The following is a 16181-nucleotide window of genomic DNA, read 5'->3' as shown; positions in this document are numbered from 1 at the left end:
CTTAATCAAGGACAATACAATAAACGCGGGACAACCTACTAGATGCGGCAGCCATCAGACTTTGGGACTTCACACGCAACACTAGAGACGTACTATTGCCCTGATCAGCAGATGTATTTATGAGAGAACACCTGCATGTTAACACATCAGCTGCCATCCGAGAGTCAATGGTCAAGACGTACCAATGGGAAGATAGGCATACGGAGGGAATGCAAGAAGTACGAAGTCAAGATGTGGACGCGATGGCAGGTTGATATGGGACCATACGACGACGTCATCGCGGACGGATAAGTAATTTTGGGCAGGCAAGTCCCCCTTATAATAGAAATCTGCACAAGCGGTTGGGGATGTTGAGGGAATCTGGAGAGAATGTGCATGTTCCCACCAGATTCCCATCAAAGGGGGATTTACTGGGGAATCCGTGGGTGATATGCGCGGAATACGCAAATTCCCAGCATGTTCCCCGCCACCGTAATATGGCGCTTCACGCAGTGACGGAGGGAACACGGTCCTCTTCGCGCAACGCCCGGTTTTCTTGAACTAAGCGCCTTACATCCTTACATAAGATCTTTCTGCCTAATATGGGCTTGTGTCGGAGGGGAATTCAGATTGCATTCACTGATATCGACGAGGTAGTGCGCCCTAGCGTTACACCAGTATTGAATATTGCCCCTTGAGCCATCCGCATCATGTTTCTCCATGGGTGAGCATGTGGCAAGAACACGCAGTCCACCATAAGTTCGTGTCTTTTAGTCGTAACTACAGTCTACTGCACTGGCGAACCAGACACAGTGTTGTTCGCTCTGGAATCGAAGTCATATGCGATCAGCGCAAGCCCGCTGACCAGATTATCGTCGCTCGGCGTCTCCTTTGACGACACAATCGCGACATAGACGATACCCTGCAGGTTGTTCGGCACCTTTGTCGACCCTCCATTAGCGTTGATGTCAGTGTACTGAACTGTCAGCCCATCAAGCCACGCGGCGTAGTACTGCGTGCCGTTGTTGAAGTCGGCGTTAGGGAATGAGAGGTTGATGGTGTCGCCGAGCGCGGGCTGCGCGTTGGAAAGCGTGAGACTGGGGAGCTCCTTGACGGGGAGCTGTGGATAGCCTGGGGGGCAGGATTTGATGAATGGCTCTGTTGCCGCGACAATACATGAGCCGTCAGAGGAAGGCAAGCAGGGAAGTGAAACGGCATCTTACGTGCGAGGGAGAACGCGGCGCTCGCAGCGAGCGGGATATTGAACGGCCCAGACCACGGCTGCACCTTCAGCACGGACGAGCTAACCCAGCCAGCCTGGCTGATCTCCACTCCGAGGATGGACTGCGCACGGTAGAGTCAGCACTGCAAACGGGGTTTGGATCGTACGATTCAAACGTACCGCGGCTGCGGTCAAATATGCCTTGTTCTGGAGGAGGCTTGCGCCCCCGAGGTACGCGGACGTGCCTACCGTCTCGAAGACGCGCGACATCTTCGCAAACGCCGTCGGGTCGTCCAATGAAGTCCCGCTGCGGGTCCCATCAGTTCAAGCAAATGACGTCACACACGACAGCATGAGAACCGGAAGACACGCACAAGTCGTATTCGCAGAAGGGAACGGCGTTAGACCCAAGCGTTTCCGTGAGGTACTTGACGTGCGTGGCCTCATGGCCAGCGATCTGAACGAAGCGGCTGCGGACCCAGTCGGGGTACCCGGCGTTCTCAAAATCCTTCGCCGTGAACTTTGCAAGAGCTGTGTTGTAAAACGTGTTTTCGATGTGCTCCAGCGTGAGTGCAAATTGGAGGATCTGGATATCTAGGAGCAGCGCGTCAGTTAGCGAGCCATTGGAACGAGATGATACTGACCGGTCGCGGCAGAGGGTGCGGGTGCAGCCGAGACAGCGGCGGCCAATGCGGTGAGCCCAACGAGAAAGAACCTCTTGAACATGTTCATGGCTGGAGGGTAGAAAAGCCCAGCGAGGTCTCAGAGGAAACAGTGGGCGGAGAGGCGCGAGGCGCGTTGGAGCGGAGGGGCCAGGCCTATTATACATATGGCACATGCGCGTTATATGACGCGGAAATGCTCGCAGCGACAGCGACAAACCTTGAACCAAGCCGCATAGGATCCAATCACCGTGGTGCAAGCGCGAGGTTTGCTAATGCCGTACGCGGCAATGCATGAATGCCGTGACTCGATCGCTGCCCGTTAGCTCGGGAGCACACGTTCGAGAGGAAGATCATCGTCATACTGGCATGACTGTAGTGACAGGCTAGACTGCCACTGTCTTCGAGGAGCTTACGGGCGAGAGGAACCAGGCGGCATGGTACATTATAGGAGTGCCGTGTCCCAATTCGTACGGTCATGCGCCTCCTTCCTGCCGCAGACGGAGATTAGGCTCTTCTTGTCTTCGAATGAGGTGACAAGGGAAGCCATGCATACCTAGGAGCAGACCCGAAGCGCGATTCATCCTGAACACCAATCATCACGTCGCATTATTTGCAAAACGTGTCGACCGAGTGCTGCGTACACTGACAGACATCATCGCGAGTAACTATGGACATCAGAATTTAGACGACAGTGGTGTCTTGAAAATAGACGGTCCGCGCGAGGAGACCGGAGACGCGGGCGAAGTCATCGAGACTGAAGAGTTTAACTGAGGGAATGGATGGTAAAGGGTACGCGAGCTGGCATATGTTGCCACCACGTCAAGAAAGGAAGGTTTCCTTCTGGATGGTCTGTGGAAGCCAGTGCATCAAGCTCAAGCTGCAGAATGAACCTGTGCAGGAGTCTCCGCTGAGTACGGCAACCAAGTGTGACACATGCTCTACGCACCTGCTTCGGTGTCTTCGGGCAGCACGCGAGCTGTCTGATTATGCTGGGTTCAATCACGGGGTAGGGGACGTATTGCATACCGCGATAGTTATGCTGACCAAGTTTCGATTCCTTACATGCATTTAGCAGCGCAAAATTCGTGGCACTACCTTGCCTGGCCCCTCTGAGCGTCCCTGTCCAACACTTCGTTCCTCCGCCTCATCCCTTCCCAACGTCGTGACCCCTCTCCAAGTCTTCGACAAGTCGGCGTTCCTGGGAAGGACTGCGTTCGTGCGGAGAGGTGGCCATTAAGATGCCAGTGGCGTGGTCCTACTGATATTGGCGACAGCTCGCCGGCATGCGACTCATGGCGTAAAACGGAGACATAAGCATAGGGCATCGCGATTGGATGTGATGGCGCGTCGATCGACATTGCTAGTATCGTATTGGGGGCAGCGGCTCGGCGCGTATGGTTGAGAGGTCGACAGCCTTGTCCGTCGCTTCGTCAAGCTCTCCGATGAGCACACTGCATACTCATCAGCTGACTAGCAGGAGGAAAACCGCATACAAGCCGTAATAAGAACGCACATTTGGTCTCCTTTTACGAGGTACAGCCCCAGCGGGATCTCTTCGACACCCTCCTCAATACTATACACTCGCTCCTTGCTGTCCGAGAGGACAACGTTGGACTTTTGATCGTACCCCGCCATCGTGCCCTGCGTCGTGCGTTCATTCCCGCGACGTGGATATTTCCAGTAGTCACCCAAGGACACCCGCAGCGCGTGCGAAGGAGATCACAATAAGAGCCATGGACTGTTAGCACGACACAACGTACATAGCAAGGAATACAAGACGTACCACAATGGCCCTGCCGTCCTGCAGAATGAGAAGAACGCGGTCTGTGGCGCCACCTCGCGTCAGTACGCATTTACAAAGCGTGAGGTGGAGAAGACACTCACGGTCGACGTAAGGCTGAAGGCCAGCCATGGTCAGCTGGTTGCGTCGACGGCGGGGACGGTGGACGTCGGACGGTTCAAATGGGACGGTGACCGTTCGCCAAGCTGCGGCGCCGCCGCGCCCAGCGTCCGCGCGACCCTTGCAGCAGTGTTCAGGGTCTCACACGGCCCGTGTTGGGCAGGCACGGAGTGGTGTCCTGGGGTCCCTACGCCTGAGGTGCCCTCCACGTGCCCAGACGCGCCGGCGCGCGCTCAGGAGTCTTCTCTCCTCCTGACCACGACAATGACGGCACTGCATCCCGCAAACTCTGCCGTCAAACAGACAACTCGATGCAAATGACCACCGACCGGACCGTCGACTGATTCTCGTGATCCCCGTGAGCGAACGAACATAAGACGTTGAGGAGGTTGGGTAGAGCGACGGGGCACCTAATAGGTCTACCACTTTTCTTCATTCCTGTTCCGTGGATCTCGTCTCATGATGCGCATCAGCCTTCTTGGACTTCTGGCTGTTGTTACCCCCGCTCTTGCTCATGGCAGGGATCCGCACCAGAAGACGTGCCATGTCCCTGCGATCGGCGGAGGAGAGGACGACGGCCCTGCTATTCTGGCCGCCTTCAAGGAGTGCTCGAAGAACGCCAAGATTGTCCTTGACAAGTACTACGTCGTTGATACTCTCTTGCTGACGAAGGGCTTGGAGAATGTGGATGTTGAGCTGAGCGGGACCGGTGAGCATATCAGTATATACGCGTTTGGAGGTTACACTCATGCGTGCCTCCAGTGCAGTACACGCCCGACATTGCGAAATGGTCGCCTCAAAGTCTGTATCTGACCTACCAGAACGCGTCAGTGCATCAAGTTTCTATGACTTATGCCTCTGCTGACGCTCTGATAGAACGACGTTCTGGTTCCTCTCCGGGAACAACATCCACCTGTACGGCGGCGGGACGCTTGACGCCAACGGTCAAGTATGGTGGGATACATTTAACAACACGCATGTATGCGGGGCCTTCGTCCTATGGCCCGCCTCGTCTGATCTATTATGACCATAGAACGCCGGCACGGCGGGTGGCTCCTCCAGAACTTTCGCGCGACCCATCCCGCTGACTGTCGGGAATGCAACAAATGTCGTGGTCGAGAATATTAAGCAGATTGGCTCGCCTTTCTGGGTGAGTCTGACTTATCGTCTCGTAATGTGACGTTGGCTTGACCTCTCTACAGAACAACGTAAGCTCGCTCTTTCGCCATGCCCTGCCCTGCGCGCTGACGTACGACATTGGCCCAGTTCGTGTATCAGAGCACAAATGTCACGTACAAGAACATCAAGTTCGCACTTATCATTGTTACGAGTACCTTGCATACTGACCACGACTCCCCAGCATCCGCACCGTCTCTTACTCCAGTAGCCCCACCGCCAACTCGGATGGCTGGGACATCTACCGTTCGGATCACATAACTATACGCGATTCCATCGTTATCAACGATGATGACTGCGTGTGTAAGTCATCTTAAAGGTCTATCAGCATTTCAGTCATGCTAACACCTGGCATGACGCTAGCATTCAAGCCGAACAGCACGAACATTGTTGTCGCAAATATGTGGTGCAACGGCTCTCACGGCATCTCCGTCGGCAGCCTCGGACAATACGCGGGGGAGACGGACATCGTCGCGAACGTGTTCGTGAAGAACATCACGATGCTGAATGCACAGAATGGCGCGCGGATCAAGGTCTTTGGCGGAAACCCTTCCCCCAGTACGTCCTTTCCCATTACTGAGAGGACTATGGCATGTATTCAGGATGAAGTACAGATAGCACCGTGGGTGGAGGGACGGGATACGTCAAGAACATCACCTTCGAGGACTTCTTTGGCAAGCCGTTTGACGTTTGGGAGACGGACAAGTGGCTGACCGCGCATATAGTGTCCAACGTCGATAACCCAGTCCTGATCAACCAATGCTACTCCACCCCCGCCGCTACATGCGCGCAGTTCCCGAGCAACCTCAGCATCTCAGATGTACATTGTACGTTTTTTCATCGCTCGAATGAGCTACCTCAGTGCTCACGCTGGTCGAAAGACATCAATGTCACTGGCACGTCCTCCGGCGCAGAGGGCAGCGTCGTCGTCGACCTCGAGTGCTCTGACACGTGTGAGGACATTACTGCCACGGGAACGAAGCTGACTCCGAAAAACGGGACGGCGGAATACATCTGCAAGAACATCGCGAGCACGTCAGAGGTTCGTCTATCATTTGTCCTGCTCGGCAACCGGCTAGTCCTCACCGATGTATGCTCGCCTTCAGCTCGACTTCAACTGCACCGCTCCATCATGATAGGGTGCGACTGCGAGGGACGCGTTTGCAGTTGCTACTACGATGTCGATGTAACATGTCATACACGACTGATTCTGATTTTTCCATGATCAGGACTCGGTACTCGGGATTTACTTTGATTTGCCAGCTTGTCTCTCGTGTGCCAGTAACGTACAAATACAGATGATGGACGGTGATCGCAAACGCTCGTGGTCTTGTGTACTTCTAACGTTAATGAAGATGTTACAAAGTGCCAAGAGACGTACGCTGAGGCAGTCGTACAGCGTTATCATGGTAATACAAGCGATGTAGCCGTTGAAAAGTCTGGACGGCATCTAGTCAGTCTTGGTCTTCTGCTGCCTTTGAGCCTAAGGCACACGTCACTTTTGAGCATCGGCACATCCCATAACCGCACTCACCTGTTCTGCGCCATCTCCGCCACCAGCATCGGAGTCTTTCCAGTTGTCCTTGAAATAGTCTAAACGTACAGCAGGTTGGGTCAGGACTCGAGGGCTCTGGAGGATGATGGAACAGTGCGCACCTCCCCTCTGTTGCTTATCAGGGACGCCCTTGGGCTTGTCGCCGCTGATGGACGATACGCCCATAGGCTCCTCGCCACCCTTGGTTGCCTCGAGTGGGGGCGACGAGGTGCCGAACGAATCGTTTTGGGGCTGAGGGGCGGACATGTTGGTCGTTTAGAGAGAGTAGTCGAGGGAGCTGGAAGTGTTGCGTGCGGTGTGATCCTGTTGTCTACGTTGCTTATATGCACACTGGCCGGGGATGTTCCTCAGCGGAGGGTGGGCTGGAGACTGGCGATGATGTCATACAAGCATGTTCAGCGCTTGGTCCCTGCTGTGCTGCGTCCGTGATGCGTTTGCGCACGTGGCAGGCTTCCCAGGATCTTCGCGCTAAGATATCGGGACCATTCTATGAGCAGTGCGTACGTGAAGACCACAACATACCATTCGTTCCTCGAACTCAAGTGTTATGGCACGTGTGATTGTTACAGGTATGTTCCAGGAGCGGCAGCGTATTGCAGGAACAACAACTCAATTCTAATCACAGGCGCGTCTGGTGTCCTCGGATCCGCCGTCTACGCCGCCTTCAAATCGGCTGGCCATACTGTTCTCGGACTCGCCCACTCTCGTCCCACAGATGAGCTCAAGAAGCTCGATTTGTTGGATGAGGACGCGACAGAGAGTTACTTCGCCGAATTCAAGCCCGATTGTAGGCGCTATCATACAGATCTCTCTATAAGCCCATTCCGTGTCATTGACAGTACTGCTGTTTGCAGGGGTTATCCATTGTGCCGCGGAGCGACGTCCGGACGTTGCGGAGAAGGTGATGCATCATGAAAGGGATATGAGCGCACTATCCGACTGAAGATCACACAGGATCCTGAAGCTGCACGCAAGGTGGGCTGACGCACTTCAGCTCCGGCCGTCAGCAAGGCTTCGTTGCTCAAAACTCTCGATGACGAGTAGATCAATGTCTCTGTGCCTGAGCATCTAGCGAACCTCTCAAAGAAGCTGAAGTTTAAGCTCGTCTATATATCCACTGGTCCGTCGTTTCCCTCTGCCGGGGTTGGGCGCAGTCGACTCATTGGATCTTGCCGACCACAGACTATGTATTCGACGGGACGTCTCCACCATACCCGCCCTCAGCACCAACCAACCCGCTCAACTTGTACGGCACCACCAAGCGCGACGGAGAGCTTGCCGTCCTTGGCGTTTCAGGCTCTCAGTCGATCGTACTCCGCGTGCCCGTCTTGTAACGTTCACTTCTTTTCTCTCCATCTCTGACGTAGATTCTCCTGACCAATAATCACAGATATGGTCCCGCACCAAACAACACAGACAGCGCTGTCAACATCTTGCTCAACGTTGTCGCAGACCGGAGCGGGAAGCAGTACAAGATGGACCACTACGCGACACGCTTCCCCACTAACGTGCTAGACATCGCGGACTTCCTCGCCCGTCTTATCAGTAGGTTGTCCAATACTTTGGCGAGCTCGCGGGCTCATATGCGTATGCGTTGCAGATGTTCCTCCCACGCGAGCTATCCCACCAATCCTGCACTACTCTGCTGCGGAGCCGTTCACGAAGTATGAGATGTGCCTGATCTTCGCCAAGATCCTCGGTGTACCTCACGGGCACATCATCCCAGATGCGGAGCCCCCGAAGGTACGTTCTGCGCTATTCAAACTGGGTGCGCATGAAGGATTGTTTACTGATGCAACGCGAACAGGATGGAACGCCCCGACCGCAGAACACGCAGTTGTACGTGCACGAGACGGAAGACCTCATGGAGGGCTTTGGTGGGCTCGGGTGGAACCCGTTCGAGGAGTGGTGGACGGAATATCTGAAGAAGTCTCAGTAAGCGTGAGTGGAGAAGCAGACACTTGTAAAGATACAGTCATACACGGGTCCTCGGGACACCATGGCCCGTCCTCGGGACACTGCGCGTTTTCTGACCCTCCCTCTATCCTACTGCCTCAGATTTTTGTATATACCTATATAGACTTCTTACAGCTCACCTCTCCTCAAATTTCGTCAGAGGCGACCCAGAAGTGAAGTCACCAGCCCAGTTTCTGTACAGGATTTACACGAAAACCAAATCTGGGACTGGTTCCCGCCCAAATCTATACTCACCGTGCCCATGGGCGTGCCCCATTTCTGGTGTACAACAAGGTGACATATATCCCCTTCTCTCAGCAACTTTATATGGTGAGATTTTGACACTGAGCCCTGATAGTCATCGACACAGTGTGGAAGGGTAGTTCTTTCGCTCAAGCAATCGGGCGTTTAGATGTCCACATACCATATCCGGGTTCGGCTATCCTCGGCAACAGCAATTTCGTTCCATACGAGGGAATTAAGCGCTGTCCCGAGGACCGAGGGACGTGCGATAAGAGAAATTTGGGATGATTGTCCCCGATCCCTCTCACACATAGTTGGATTACCATGAAACTTAGGCGTGCAATGCCTTGTTGTGTACCATACATGATGGCATTGTCTGATATGGGCTGCATAGGTAGGGGATGGTTTGGGATGAGCGACAACATTTGACTGTCCCGAGGACCCGTGTATGACTGTAGACTCGTTGCAATTGCGAAACACAGGCCGACGGAGAGAAGATTACACGCACCCGCAGAGCGCACCATTGGCAATTCAAGACCACCATTGCGTCTTCACCTCTACGAGCCAAGCAACCCCTCTTGAGAACCGCACGGCAGGCATTCCGGCTTTCTTAACTGATTAAAAGTTGATGACAAAGGGAGGCACGAGGCAAAATATTCATGAAAACATGGCTTTTCAGAACATATGTATTCGAAGACTTTTGTTCCAGAATGCCACGTGTTCGTGAATTGTTTACCTATTGCCTCCTCTTTTCATCGAGAGTAGCAGTATGATCTATGAACCCACATGAGCCGATGCTCCCGTCCAGAAAGCGGGAAAGCCTGCCGTGCCGGTTATAGCCAGAGGTGTGCGGGTCAAGACTCGACCCCTTGACCCTCTCGGCTTGACCCCGGGGTCTGACTTGGGGTCTGACCCGGGTCTGACCTTTTCGAGGGGTCAACACGTGATGCATGGTCGGCCCTCGCGTAGAATAGTCGACCGCGTACTACCGGGAGCGCGGGCAGGGCGCCTTGCAGGGTGAAATTGCCCACCTCGAGCGAAGACAGATGAAGACTCAGATGCCACGATGACGACGGGATATGCTAACTATGCTACACCTTGCACCTCTCTGAGTTCTCGCTGGTTTTGGAGGTGTTTCCCAGACACGCTCCTCTGGGTCGGCATCCATCTCCATTGTGGCAAGTCTCTCGCAGCGTTCCTGAAGGCCATCGATTTCACTCCCCCGCTTATGGATGGCCGAGACATTGGACAGTTGGAAAGAAAAATTGGAACTGGCAAGAACTTGGCAATTAGAAGGCGGGTTCGTGGCCGCTGAAGGCGAGCCCGAGCTCGAGCAGCGAGCAGCGAGTGGCGGACGGCCGGCCGACCCGGCGGTTCACGTGCCCGGGAGCTCCGACGTTGATGTCGCCTTGGCTTGACCCACTGACCCCAAGGGGTCTGACCTGGGTCAAGGAGGGGTCTGACCCAGCCGAGCACATGTCTGGTTATAGCGTCCTCCTCCGGGCCGCATTGCCGGGTTTGGCATGCTCGTGTAGCGCCCATGAGCCGTCTCTCTTTCCCGCCATCATCTACGTGCGTTCCCCCAGCTTCTACTGCGCGTGCCGCTGACACCCTTCGGGCGTTCCATTTATATTAGAAGGTCTATACTCGTCTTCTGACGTTCCCATGTCTAGTGCAAACTTGGTGCAGCCCCAAAGCCGACCCGACATGTTCATCATGATCCTAGCCACGACTGTCTGAATACTGGCCCCATCGTCGACTCTCCTCCCCACGTCGCACGCATCTGACAAACCTGCACCCAACTGTTCTAGAATATTAGGCTTCTGTCTGCGGGGCGCACGCTCTCAAAGTTGTCTAAATCTGTCGTCGATGCTATCGTACATTATGGGTTCAAAATGCGCGACTACCACCAACTCTAACCTTCCCTGCTCGCCTCTCCCGGGTGCCCGTTTCCCCGTACCTTTGGCATCAGGAGCTCGTAGGGCTCTCGAAGCTTGCTGCGAACTGTCATCGACCCCCATGTGGGTATCCGTGTGACGATATTAGTCCCGAAGATCCTGGATCAAGGCCTGTTATAAGCTGCGCAAAAACTGTGGTCAGGCCTCGAATCGGCACCCCACTCTCCCTCCCCAGCACAGATTGCGCGCAATATGACTGCTCCTCCCGCTTTCCGTTCCCCGCGGGACCTTGTGATGGCGGGGAAGCTGACTATACCAGACCTATTCGAGTGGCATGCGACGGAGAATCCAGACTACCCACTTTACCGCTTCCACGACGGAGTCAGGGTTACTACCATCACCTACGCTCAGGCTATCAAAGGCATCCGGCGTGCAGCTCGATACGTCAAAGCTCGCGTCACGATGCCGCAGGTCGTCGCGGTGATTGCGAATGTAGGTGAGGCATCATCAGGTCCTCATGCTGGAATGCACACAGTTGAAGAAAATTTCCCCGTCCAGATACGATTACCTGCAGCATCAATCAGCTGGGCATCATGCGCGCGGGATACCCTGTGTTCCCGATTTCCCCGCGCAACGTCCCAGCCGCCGTCGCCGACATGCTGCGTAAGACGGAGTGTCGGCACATCCTCATCTCTTCAGACGCCCCTATCCAGGAACTGGCACGGGCAGCATCGGAAGAGATCGATGGAGTGTGTTTGCACGAAATGCCGGTGTTCGAGCAGCTGTTCCCCACGGATGCATTCGAGGAAGAGCTCCACGCTGACGATCTCCCTGCGTCGTTTGACATGAAGGGCGTTTGCGTCATTCTGCACTCTTCTGGCGAGTCTTGCTTGAGCGGATGTCTAAGTCATGAGGTTCAAGTTATAATTGCCTTTCGCCAGGTTCTACCAACCATCCAAAGCCGATCCGCCGGACACACAAGAAGATGATGTCCTGGTCCAGTTCACCCTGTTGGTACCTATTATGCTTCTCGTCCTGAGTTGTCCTGACCACGGAGTCGGCAGGGTATGGCGACCTGGACCTCACACAAGGGTCTCTGAGCGTCCACGGTATTCCCATGTTCCATAGCATGGGGGCTTTCACGTATTGCGTGGCGGTTAGACATTCCGCTCTTGTTCTATTTGTGGATACCAGCGCCAACGAAAATCACAGGCCACCAACGGTATGCCGCTGGGCGTGTTTCTACCCAAGTCACCTCCTACCTTCCCCACACCTGAGAATGTCTTCGAGGGCATCGTCAAAACTTCGTCGGATTACGTCATGTCTGCCCCTGCCATGATCGAGGTACGTTTATGCGTAGCTTTAAGAGAACGTAGTTTGTGATGTAGAGCTGCATAGTTCTGGGCGCGCGAACCAGCAAAGGTGCAGCATATGAAGACCATGAAAGGTCTGGTACGTCACTGCTTATCCGTGGGGCAGAACCTCTAGATGTGGACATGATGTCGTCCCTCAGATGTTCGGCGGGGCACCACTGGACCAAGGGGTCGGAGACACCTTAGCTTCGCACGGGATCAATCTCTACTCGGTCTATGGCAGGTGAGATATCATACAATAACAGCGTCTATTCCTAGATCATGACCTCCCCCAGTACCGAAACCGGTCTCATAGCTAGAATCTTCCCGGGTAAGTCATTCAGTTTCACCGGAGATACAGGAATGCATGTTTACTCAAGATCCCTATACCATCCTTCAGCCAATCCCGGAATGGACTGGGCATATTTCCAGCTCAATCCCATAAACAACAACAAGCTTGTCGATGCTGGCGGAGGCCGTTTCGAGCTGATCATCATCGTGAGTCGTTGAATCCGAACCACTGCATCAGCTTGCTGATAGGGCCTCCTAAATTGCTCCGTAACAGTCAGACCCGGAAATCCCGCTCCCCATCGTGAATATTCAGGTCGAAGGGAAAGATGCATACGCTACCAGTGACATACTCGAGCCGCACCCTACTCGTTCGGGGTGGTACAAGTACTATGGACGCGTGGATGATCAGATCGTCTTATCGAACGGCGAGAAGGTGTGCTCAATTGTATGAAAATTGTGAACAGCCTAACAGTATGGCTACGTTCGGCGTCGATAGACGAACCCTGGCCCGTTGGGTAAGCCGGCCTGCCGTCCCTCCCGCCTTCGTGTCTCAGCTGAACGTCAGAACAACAGAGAAGATCATCAGCGAGGACCCACATATTCAAGGCTGTATCATCTTCGGACAGGGGAAGTTTCAAAACGGAGTGCTCGTTGAGCCCACACCGGAGTACAGGTTCGATCCGCGGGACCTGAGCAAACTTGAAGAGTATAGGAACAGAATATGGTGAGTTTGGTCCTGGATGCTCTCGCACGTCACTGAAAGTCGTTGCAGGGAGTCCGTTGAACGCGCTAACGCATTCGCGCCTTCACACTCGCGGCTGTTCAAGGAGGTGGGCTCTGGCAGCGAAAGGTCCAGATCATTGGGCCAATACATGTCAACAATCTTCAGATGATCATGGTCACGTCTCCCGAGAAGCCCTTTCCATACAACATCAAGGGGTACCCTCGCAGAAAATGGATTCTGGAGGACTACAAGGACAAGATTGCAGCTATATATGCCATGGTCGAAGAGACTGCCCAAAGCGACGTCGCTGCACCTACAGCATGGGATCACGACAACACTCGCGGCTTCTTACGAGCTGTTGTCGAGAGAGTCCTCAAGAAGTCTATTGCTGACGACGCCGATTTTTTCAGGAACGGCTGCGATAGGCACGCCTCTTCTGCAACCCTCACTGAATGTGTATACTGACTCGGCCAATCGGCCAATTTTAGTTTACAAGCCACCTGGATCCGGAACACTCTCCTTCGCGCAGTGCGCGAGTCCTCCCCTGCCTTAACTAGTCTGTTTCCCATCAACATCGTCTACCAATCGCCTACCATCTCAGCATTGACCGAAGCTGTCTTGCGTACGCTTCACAGTACGGGCGCTGCTTACACTGCCAACACCGCTGACGACCTCGTGCGTGTGGCCGAGAAGTACTCGTCCGAACTGCCTGCGCGGCCTACACGACTCCGGCCTCGTGAGAGTTCTCAGGAAGTCGTCCTCATCACAGGCACTACAGGAGGCTTTGGATGCGATGTTCTTGAGCACTTGCTACGCGACGAGCGCGTGGAGAGGGTATATGCGTTTAATAGACCAGGTTCGCAACCCCTAGAGAGACAGCTGAACCGCTTTCGGGAGAGGGCTCTGGACGAGTCGCTTCTGTCCACCTCGAAGTTCAGGATGGTCGAGGTAGCTTTGGATGTGCCAGGGTTCGGCATCGGAGCCGAGTTGTTGGGCGAGGTGCCGTCTCTCATCGCTCATTTCTCTCTGAACAACGAACTGATCAGCTTATTATGAATCATAGATCCGAGATTCTATCACGCATATAATGCACAATGGTACCTCTCTATGTTGACGAGTTCGTCTGGTTCATACTTACCGCTGTCTGCAGCTTGGACGGTCAATTTCAATATGGCCTTGTCGTCATTCGAACCCGATTTGAAGGCTGTGCGGAACCTCGTCGAGCTCGCCTTGAGTTCACCATATAATTCCCCACCAAGGATCCAATTCACCAGTTCTGTTGGTGTCTTCAGGTGTAAGTGTGGCATATCTGTCTAGCTGGTAACTGCCGACTTACACGCGACTTCTCAGACTGCGACATCCCACCTCCGATACCTGAAGTACCGCTTGGTCCTTCCTCGGCGCTCGGCTCCGGGTATACCGAGTCCAAGTGGATTGCAGAGCAAGTTCTCTACAACGTCGCAAAGCGCGCCGGCGTGCCAGTCGGCGTTGTGCGTTTGGGACAGATCGGTGGTAACAAGACCGGTCATTGGAACGAACGCGAGTGGCTTCCATCCCTCATCAAGTCAGCTAGCCTCATGTCATTGATACCTACTGTGGAAGGGGTGAGTTGTATAAGACTACCTTCTTACCTGCACACTGATTTGGGATGGCCGTTTATAGAAAGCCGCGTTCTTGCTCAGCTACCCCGCAGCACGCGCCTTCCTTGAAATGCGCTCCTCGCCTGAGCCGATCCTGCATCTTGTCCATCCTCGTCCCGTTTCCCTGAAATCCCTCCTCGCACCCATCGCAAAAGAGCTCAAGGCGACCTTTGTATCATACGCGGACTGGCTTGACGCGCTCGAGGCGATCGCCGAGCGCAACCCCGAGGCGGCACAACAGAATCCCGCGGTGCGCCTGCTGAGCTACTTCCGCGCAACCGCACCGACGAATTCGAGGACATCCCTTGGGCTGTACCAGCTGAGTACGGTGAAGGCGGTCGCTGCATCGGAAACGCTGGCGAACATGCCAGAGCTTGGGGAGGCAGACGCCATACGATGGGTCGCAGCTTGGCGTGCATCAGGATTCTTGCCCCTGTCGGTTTGAATCATTAGTTTTCCTGCATCCTGCCTTGTAGACGGGGACTTGGTATAATCAATGCAATGGAGGAACAGCAGTAACAGTGCGTATAGGCCAGGACGCCCCCACTGTGGAACCTACGGTTCACCCACAGGATCTGATAGCTTGTGAGCGTAGACCAGTCCCGGTATAGATAGACGTGTCGCGACATCCGGGTGGACACTTGACGTTTGCAAATATGGAGATGCTTTTCCGAAGTGAAGGGTAAGTGAAAGCTATCGCACACAAGTGTTGTTTACAAAGCCCAGGTGCTGTAGCCCGGTATGTATCATGCTGGCTCGTATTACGTAAGTCTCACACAGCGCTTATGCTACCCAAACACGGGGCGGCCCTGGGTACGGCGCGAGGCACATCAGTCTTATCCGCCGTATACATTTTTCTCCTTCTACCAACTCTACCAAACGCTTGCTGGACAATTGATGATTTGCTCTTGAATGTGAAACGATGCCTTGAGTACGCCTTTCGTTTCCTGATACAAGTAAGTTCTTTGCAGATCATTGATGAGTCCCTCCAGCGCACCTTGAGCGGACGATTCGGAACACTAGCGCAATCCTGTAGCATGGAAGTCTGTATTGCTTTGTGGTACAGTCATACACGGGTCCTCGGGACACCATGGGTCCTCGGGACACTGCGCGTTTTCTGACCCTCCCTCTATCCTACTGCCTCAGGTTTTGTATATATCTATATAGACTTCTTACAGCTCACCTCTCCTCAAATTTCATCAGAGGCGACCCAGAAGTGAAGTCACCAGCCCAGTTTCTGTACAAGATTTACACGAAAACCAAATCTGGGACTGGTTCCCGCCCAAATCTATACTCACCGTGCCCATGGGTGTGCCCCATTTCTGGTGTACAACAAGGCGACATATATCTCCTTCTCTCAGCAACTTTATATGGTGAGATTTTGACACTGAGCCCTGATAGTCATCGACACAGTGTGGAAGGGTAGTTCTTGCGCTCAAGCAATCGGGCGTTTAGATGTCCACATACCATATCCGGGTTCGGCTATCCTCGGCAACAGCAATTTCGTTCCATACGAGGGAATTAAGCGCTGTCCCGAGGACCGAGGGACGTGCGATAAGAGAAATTTGGGATGATTGTCC

At 54.1% G+C, this 16181-nt stretch overlaps 6 protein-coding genes across 6 annotated transcripts; 3 read left to right on the top strand and 3 right to left on the bottom strand.

Moving 5' to 3' along the window:
- Positions 1 to 766: 766 nt before the first annotated feature.
- On the bottom strand, positions 767 to 1933 carry DICSQDRAFT_130479 (uncharacterized protein; the record flags this gene model as incomplete). The annotated part of the gene is made up of 5 exons (XM_007371444.1): positions 767 to 1137; positions 1203 to 1323; positions 1382 to 1508; positions 1576 to 1795; positions 1846 to 1933. The coding sequence occupies 5 exons, from the start codon at positions 1931 to 1933 to the stop codon at positions 767 to 769; spliced, it is 927 nt and encodes a 308-aa protein (XP_007371506.1).
- A 921-nt stretch (positions 1934 to 2854) lies between these two features.
- DICSQDRAFT_94539 (Sm-like ribonucleo protein) lies at positions 2855 to 3849 on the bottom strand. Its single transcript, XM_007371443.1, has 4 exons — positions 3751 to 3849; positions 3650 to 3690; positions 3380 to 3507; positions 2855 to 3317 (listed from the first exon to the last, which is right to left on the bottom strand). The coding sequence occupies exons 1-4, from the start codon at positions 3776 to 3778 to the stop codon at positions 3227 to 3229; spliced, it is 288 nt and encodes a 95-aa protein (XP_007371505.1). The 5' UTR covers positions 3779 to 3849; the 3' UTR covers positions 2855 to 3226.
- Positions 3850 to 4225: 376 nt separating this feature from the next.
- Positions 4226 to 6078, top strand: DICSQDRAFT_150803 (pectin lyase-like protein; the record flags this gene model as incomplete). The annotated part of the gene is made up of 11 exons (XM_007371442.1): positions 4226 to 4475; positions 4529 to 4592; positions 4643 to 4745; positions 4800 to 4916; positions 5033 to 5073; positions 5127 to 5245; positions 5306 to 5500; positions 5557 to 5616; positions 5668 to 5769; positions 5824 to 5984; positions 6049 to 6078. The coding sequence occupies 11 exons, from the start codon at positions 4226 to 4228 to the stop codon at positions 6076 to 6078; spliced, it is 1242 nt and encodes a 413-aa protein (XP_007371504.1).
- A 359-nt stretch (positions 6079 to 6437) lies between these two features.
- Positions 6438 to 6743, bottom strand: DICSQDRAFT_72998 (uncharacterized protein; the record flags this gene model as incomplete). The annotated part of the gene is made up of 1 exon (XM_007371441.1): positions 6438 to 6743. One exon carries the CDS (start codon positions 6741 to 6743, stop codon positions 6438 to 6440), a length of 306 nt encoding a protein of 101 aa, XP_007371503.1.
- Positions 6744 to 7001: 258 nt separating this feature from the next.
- Positions 7002 to 8670, top strand: DICSQDRAFT_94534 (NAD(P)-binding protein). The gene is made up of 9 exons (XM_007371440.1): positions 7002 to 7066; positions 7123 to 7284; positions 7352 to 7398; positions 7452 to 7472; positions 7542 to 7617; positions 7680 to 7827; positions 7888 to 8042; positions 8098 to 8240; positions 8305 to 8670. The coding sequence occupies exons 1-9, from the start codon at positions 7045 to 7047 to the stop codon at positions 8434 to 8436; spliced, it is 906 nt and encodes a 301-aa protein (XP_007371502.1). The 5' UTR covers positions 7002 to 7044; the 3' UTR covers positions 8437 to 8670.
- Positions 8671 to 10888: 2218 nt separating this feature from the next.
- DICSQDRAFT_72997 (acetyl-CoA synthetase-like protein) lies at positions 10889 to 15046 on the top strand (the record flags this gene model as incomplete). The annotated part of the gene is made up of 19 exons (XM_007371439.1): positions 10889 to 11090; positions 11153 to 11477; positions 11516 to 11604; positions 11659 to 11750; positions 11807 to 11938; positions 11993 to 12046; positions 12108 to 12190; positions 12243 to 12289; positions 12347 to 12444; positions 12512 to 12670; positions 12734 to 12752; positions 12811 to 12961; positions 13010 to 13067; positions 13127 to 13415; positions 13458 to 13960; positions 14025 to 14058; positions 14112 to 14255; positions 14312 to 14569; positions 14628 to 15046. 19 exons carry the CDS (start codon positions 10889 to 10891, stop codon positions 15044 to 15046), a joined length of 3156 nt encoding a protein of 1051 aa, XP_007371501.1.
- Positions 15047 to 16181: the final 1135 nt, after the last annotated feature.

This window comes from Dichomitus squalens (genome assembly GCF_000275845.1).
Source record: "Dichomitus squalens LYAD-421 SS1 unplaced genomic scaffold DICSQscaffold_105, whole genome shotgun sequence".
NCBI lineage: Eukaryota > Fungi > Basidiomycota > Agaricomycetes > Polyporales > Polyporaceae > Dichomitus > Dichomitus squalens.
This window is presented reverse-complemented; position numbering and strand designations above follow the sequence as displayed.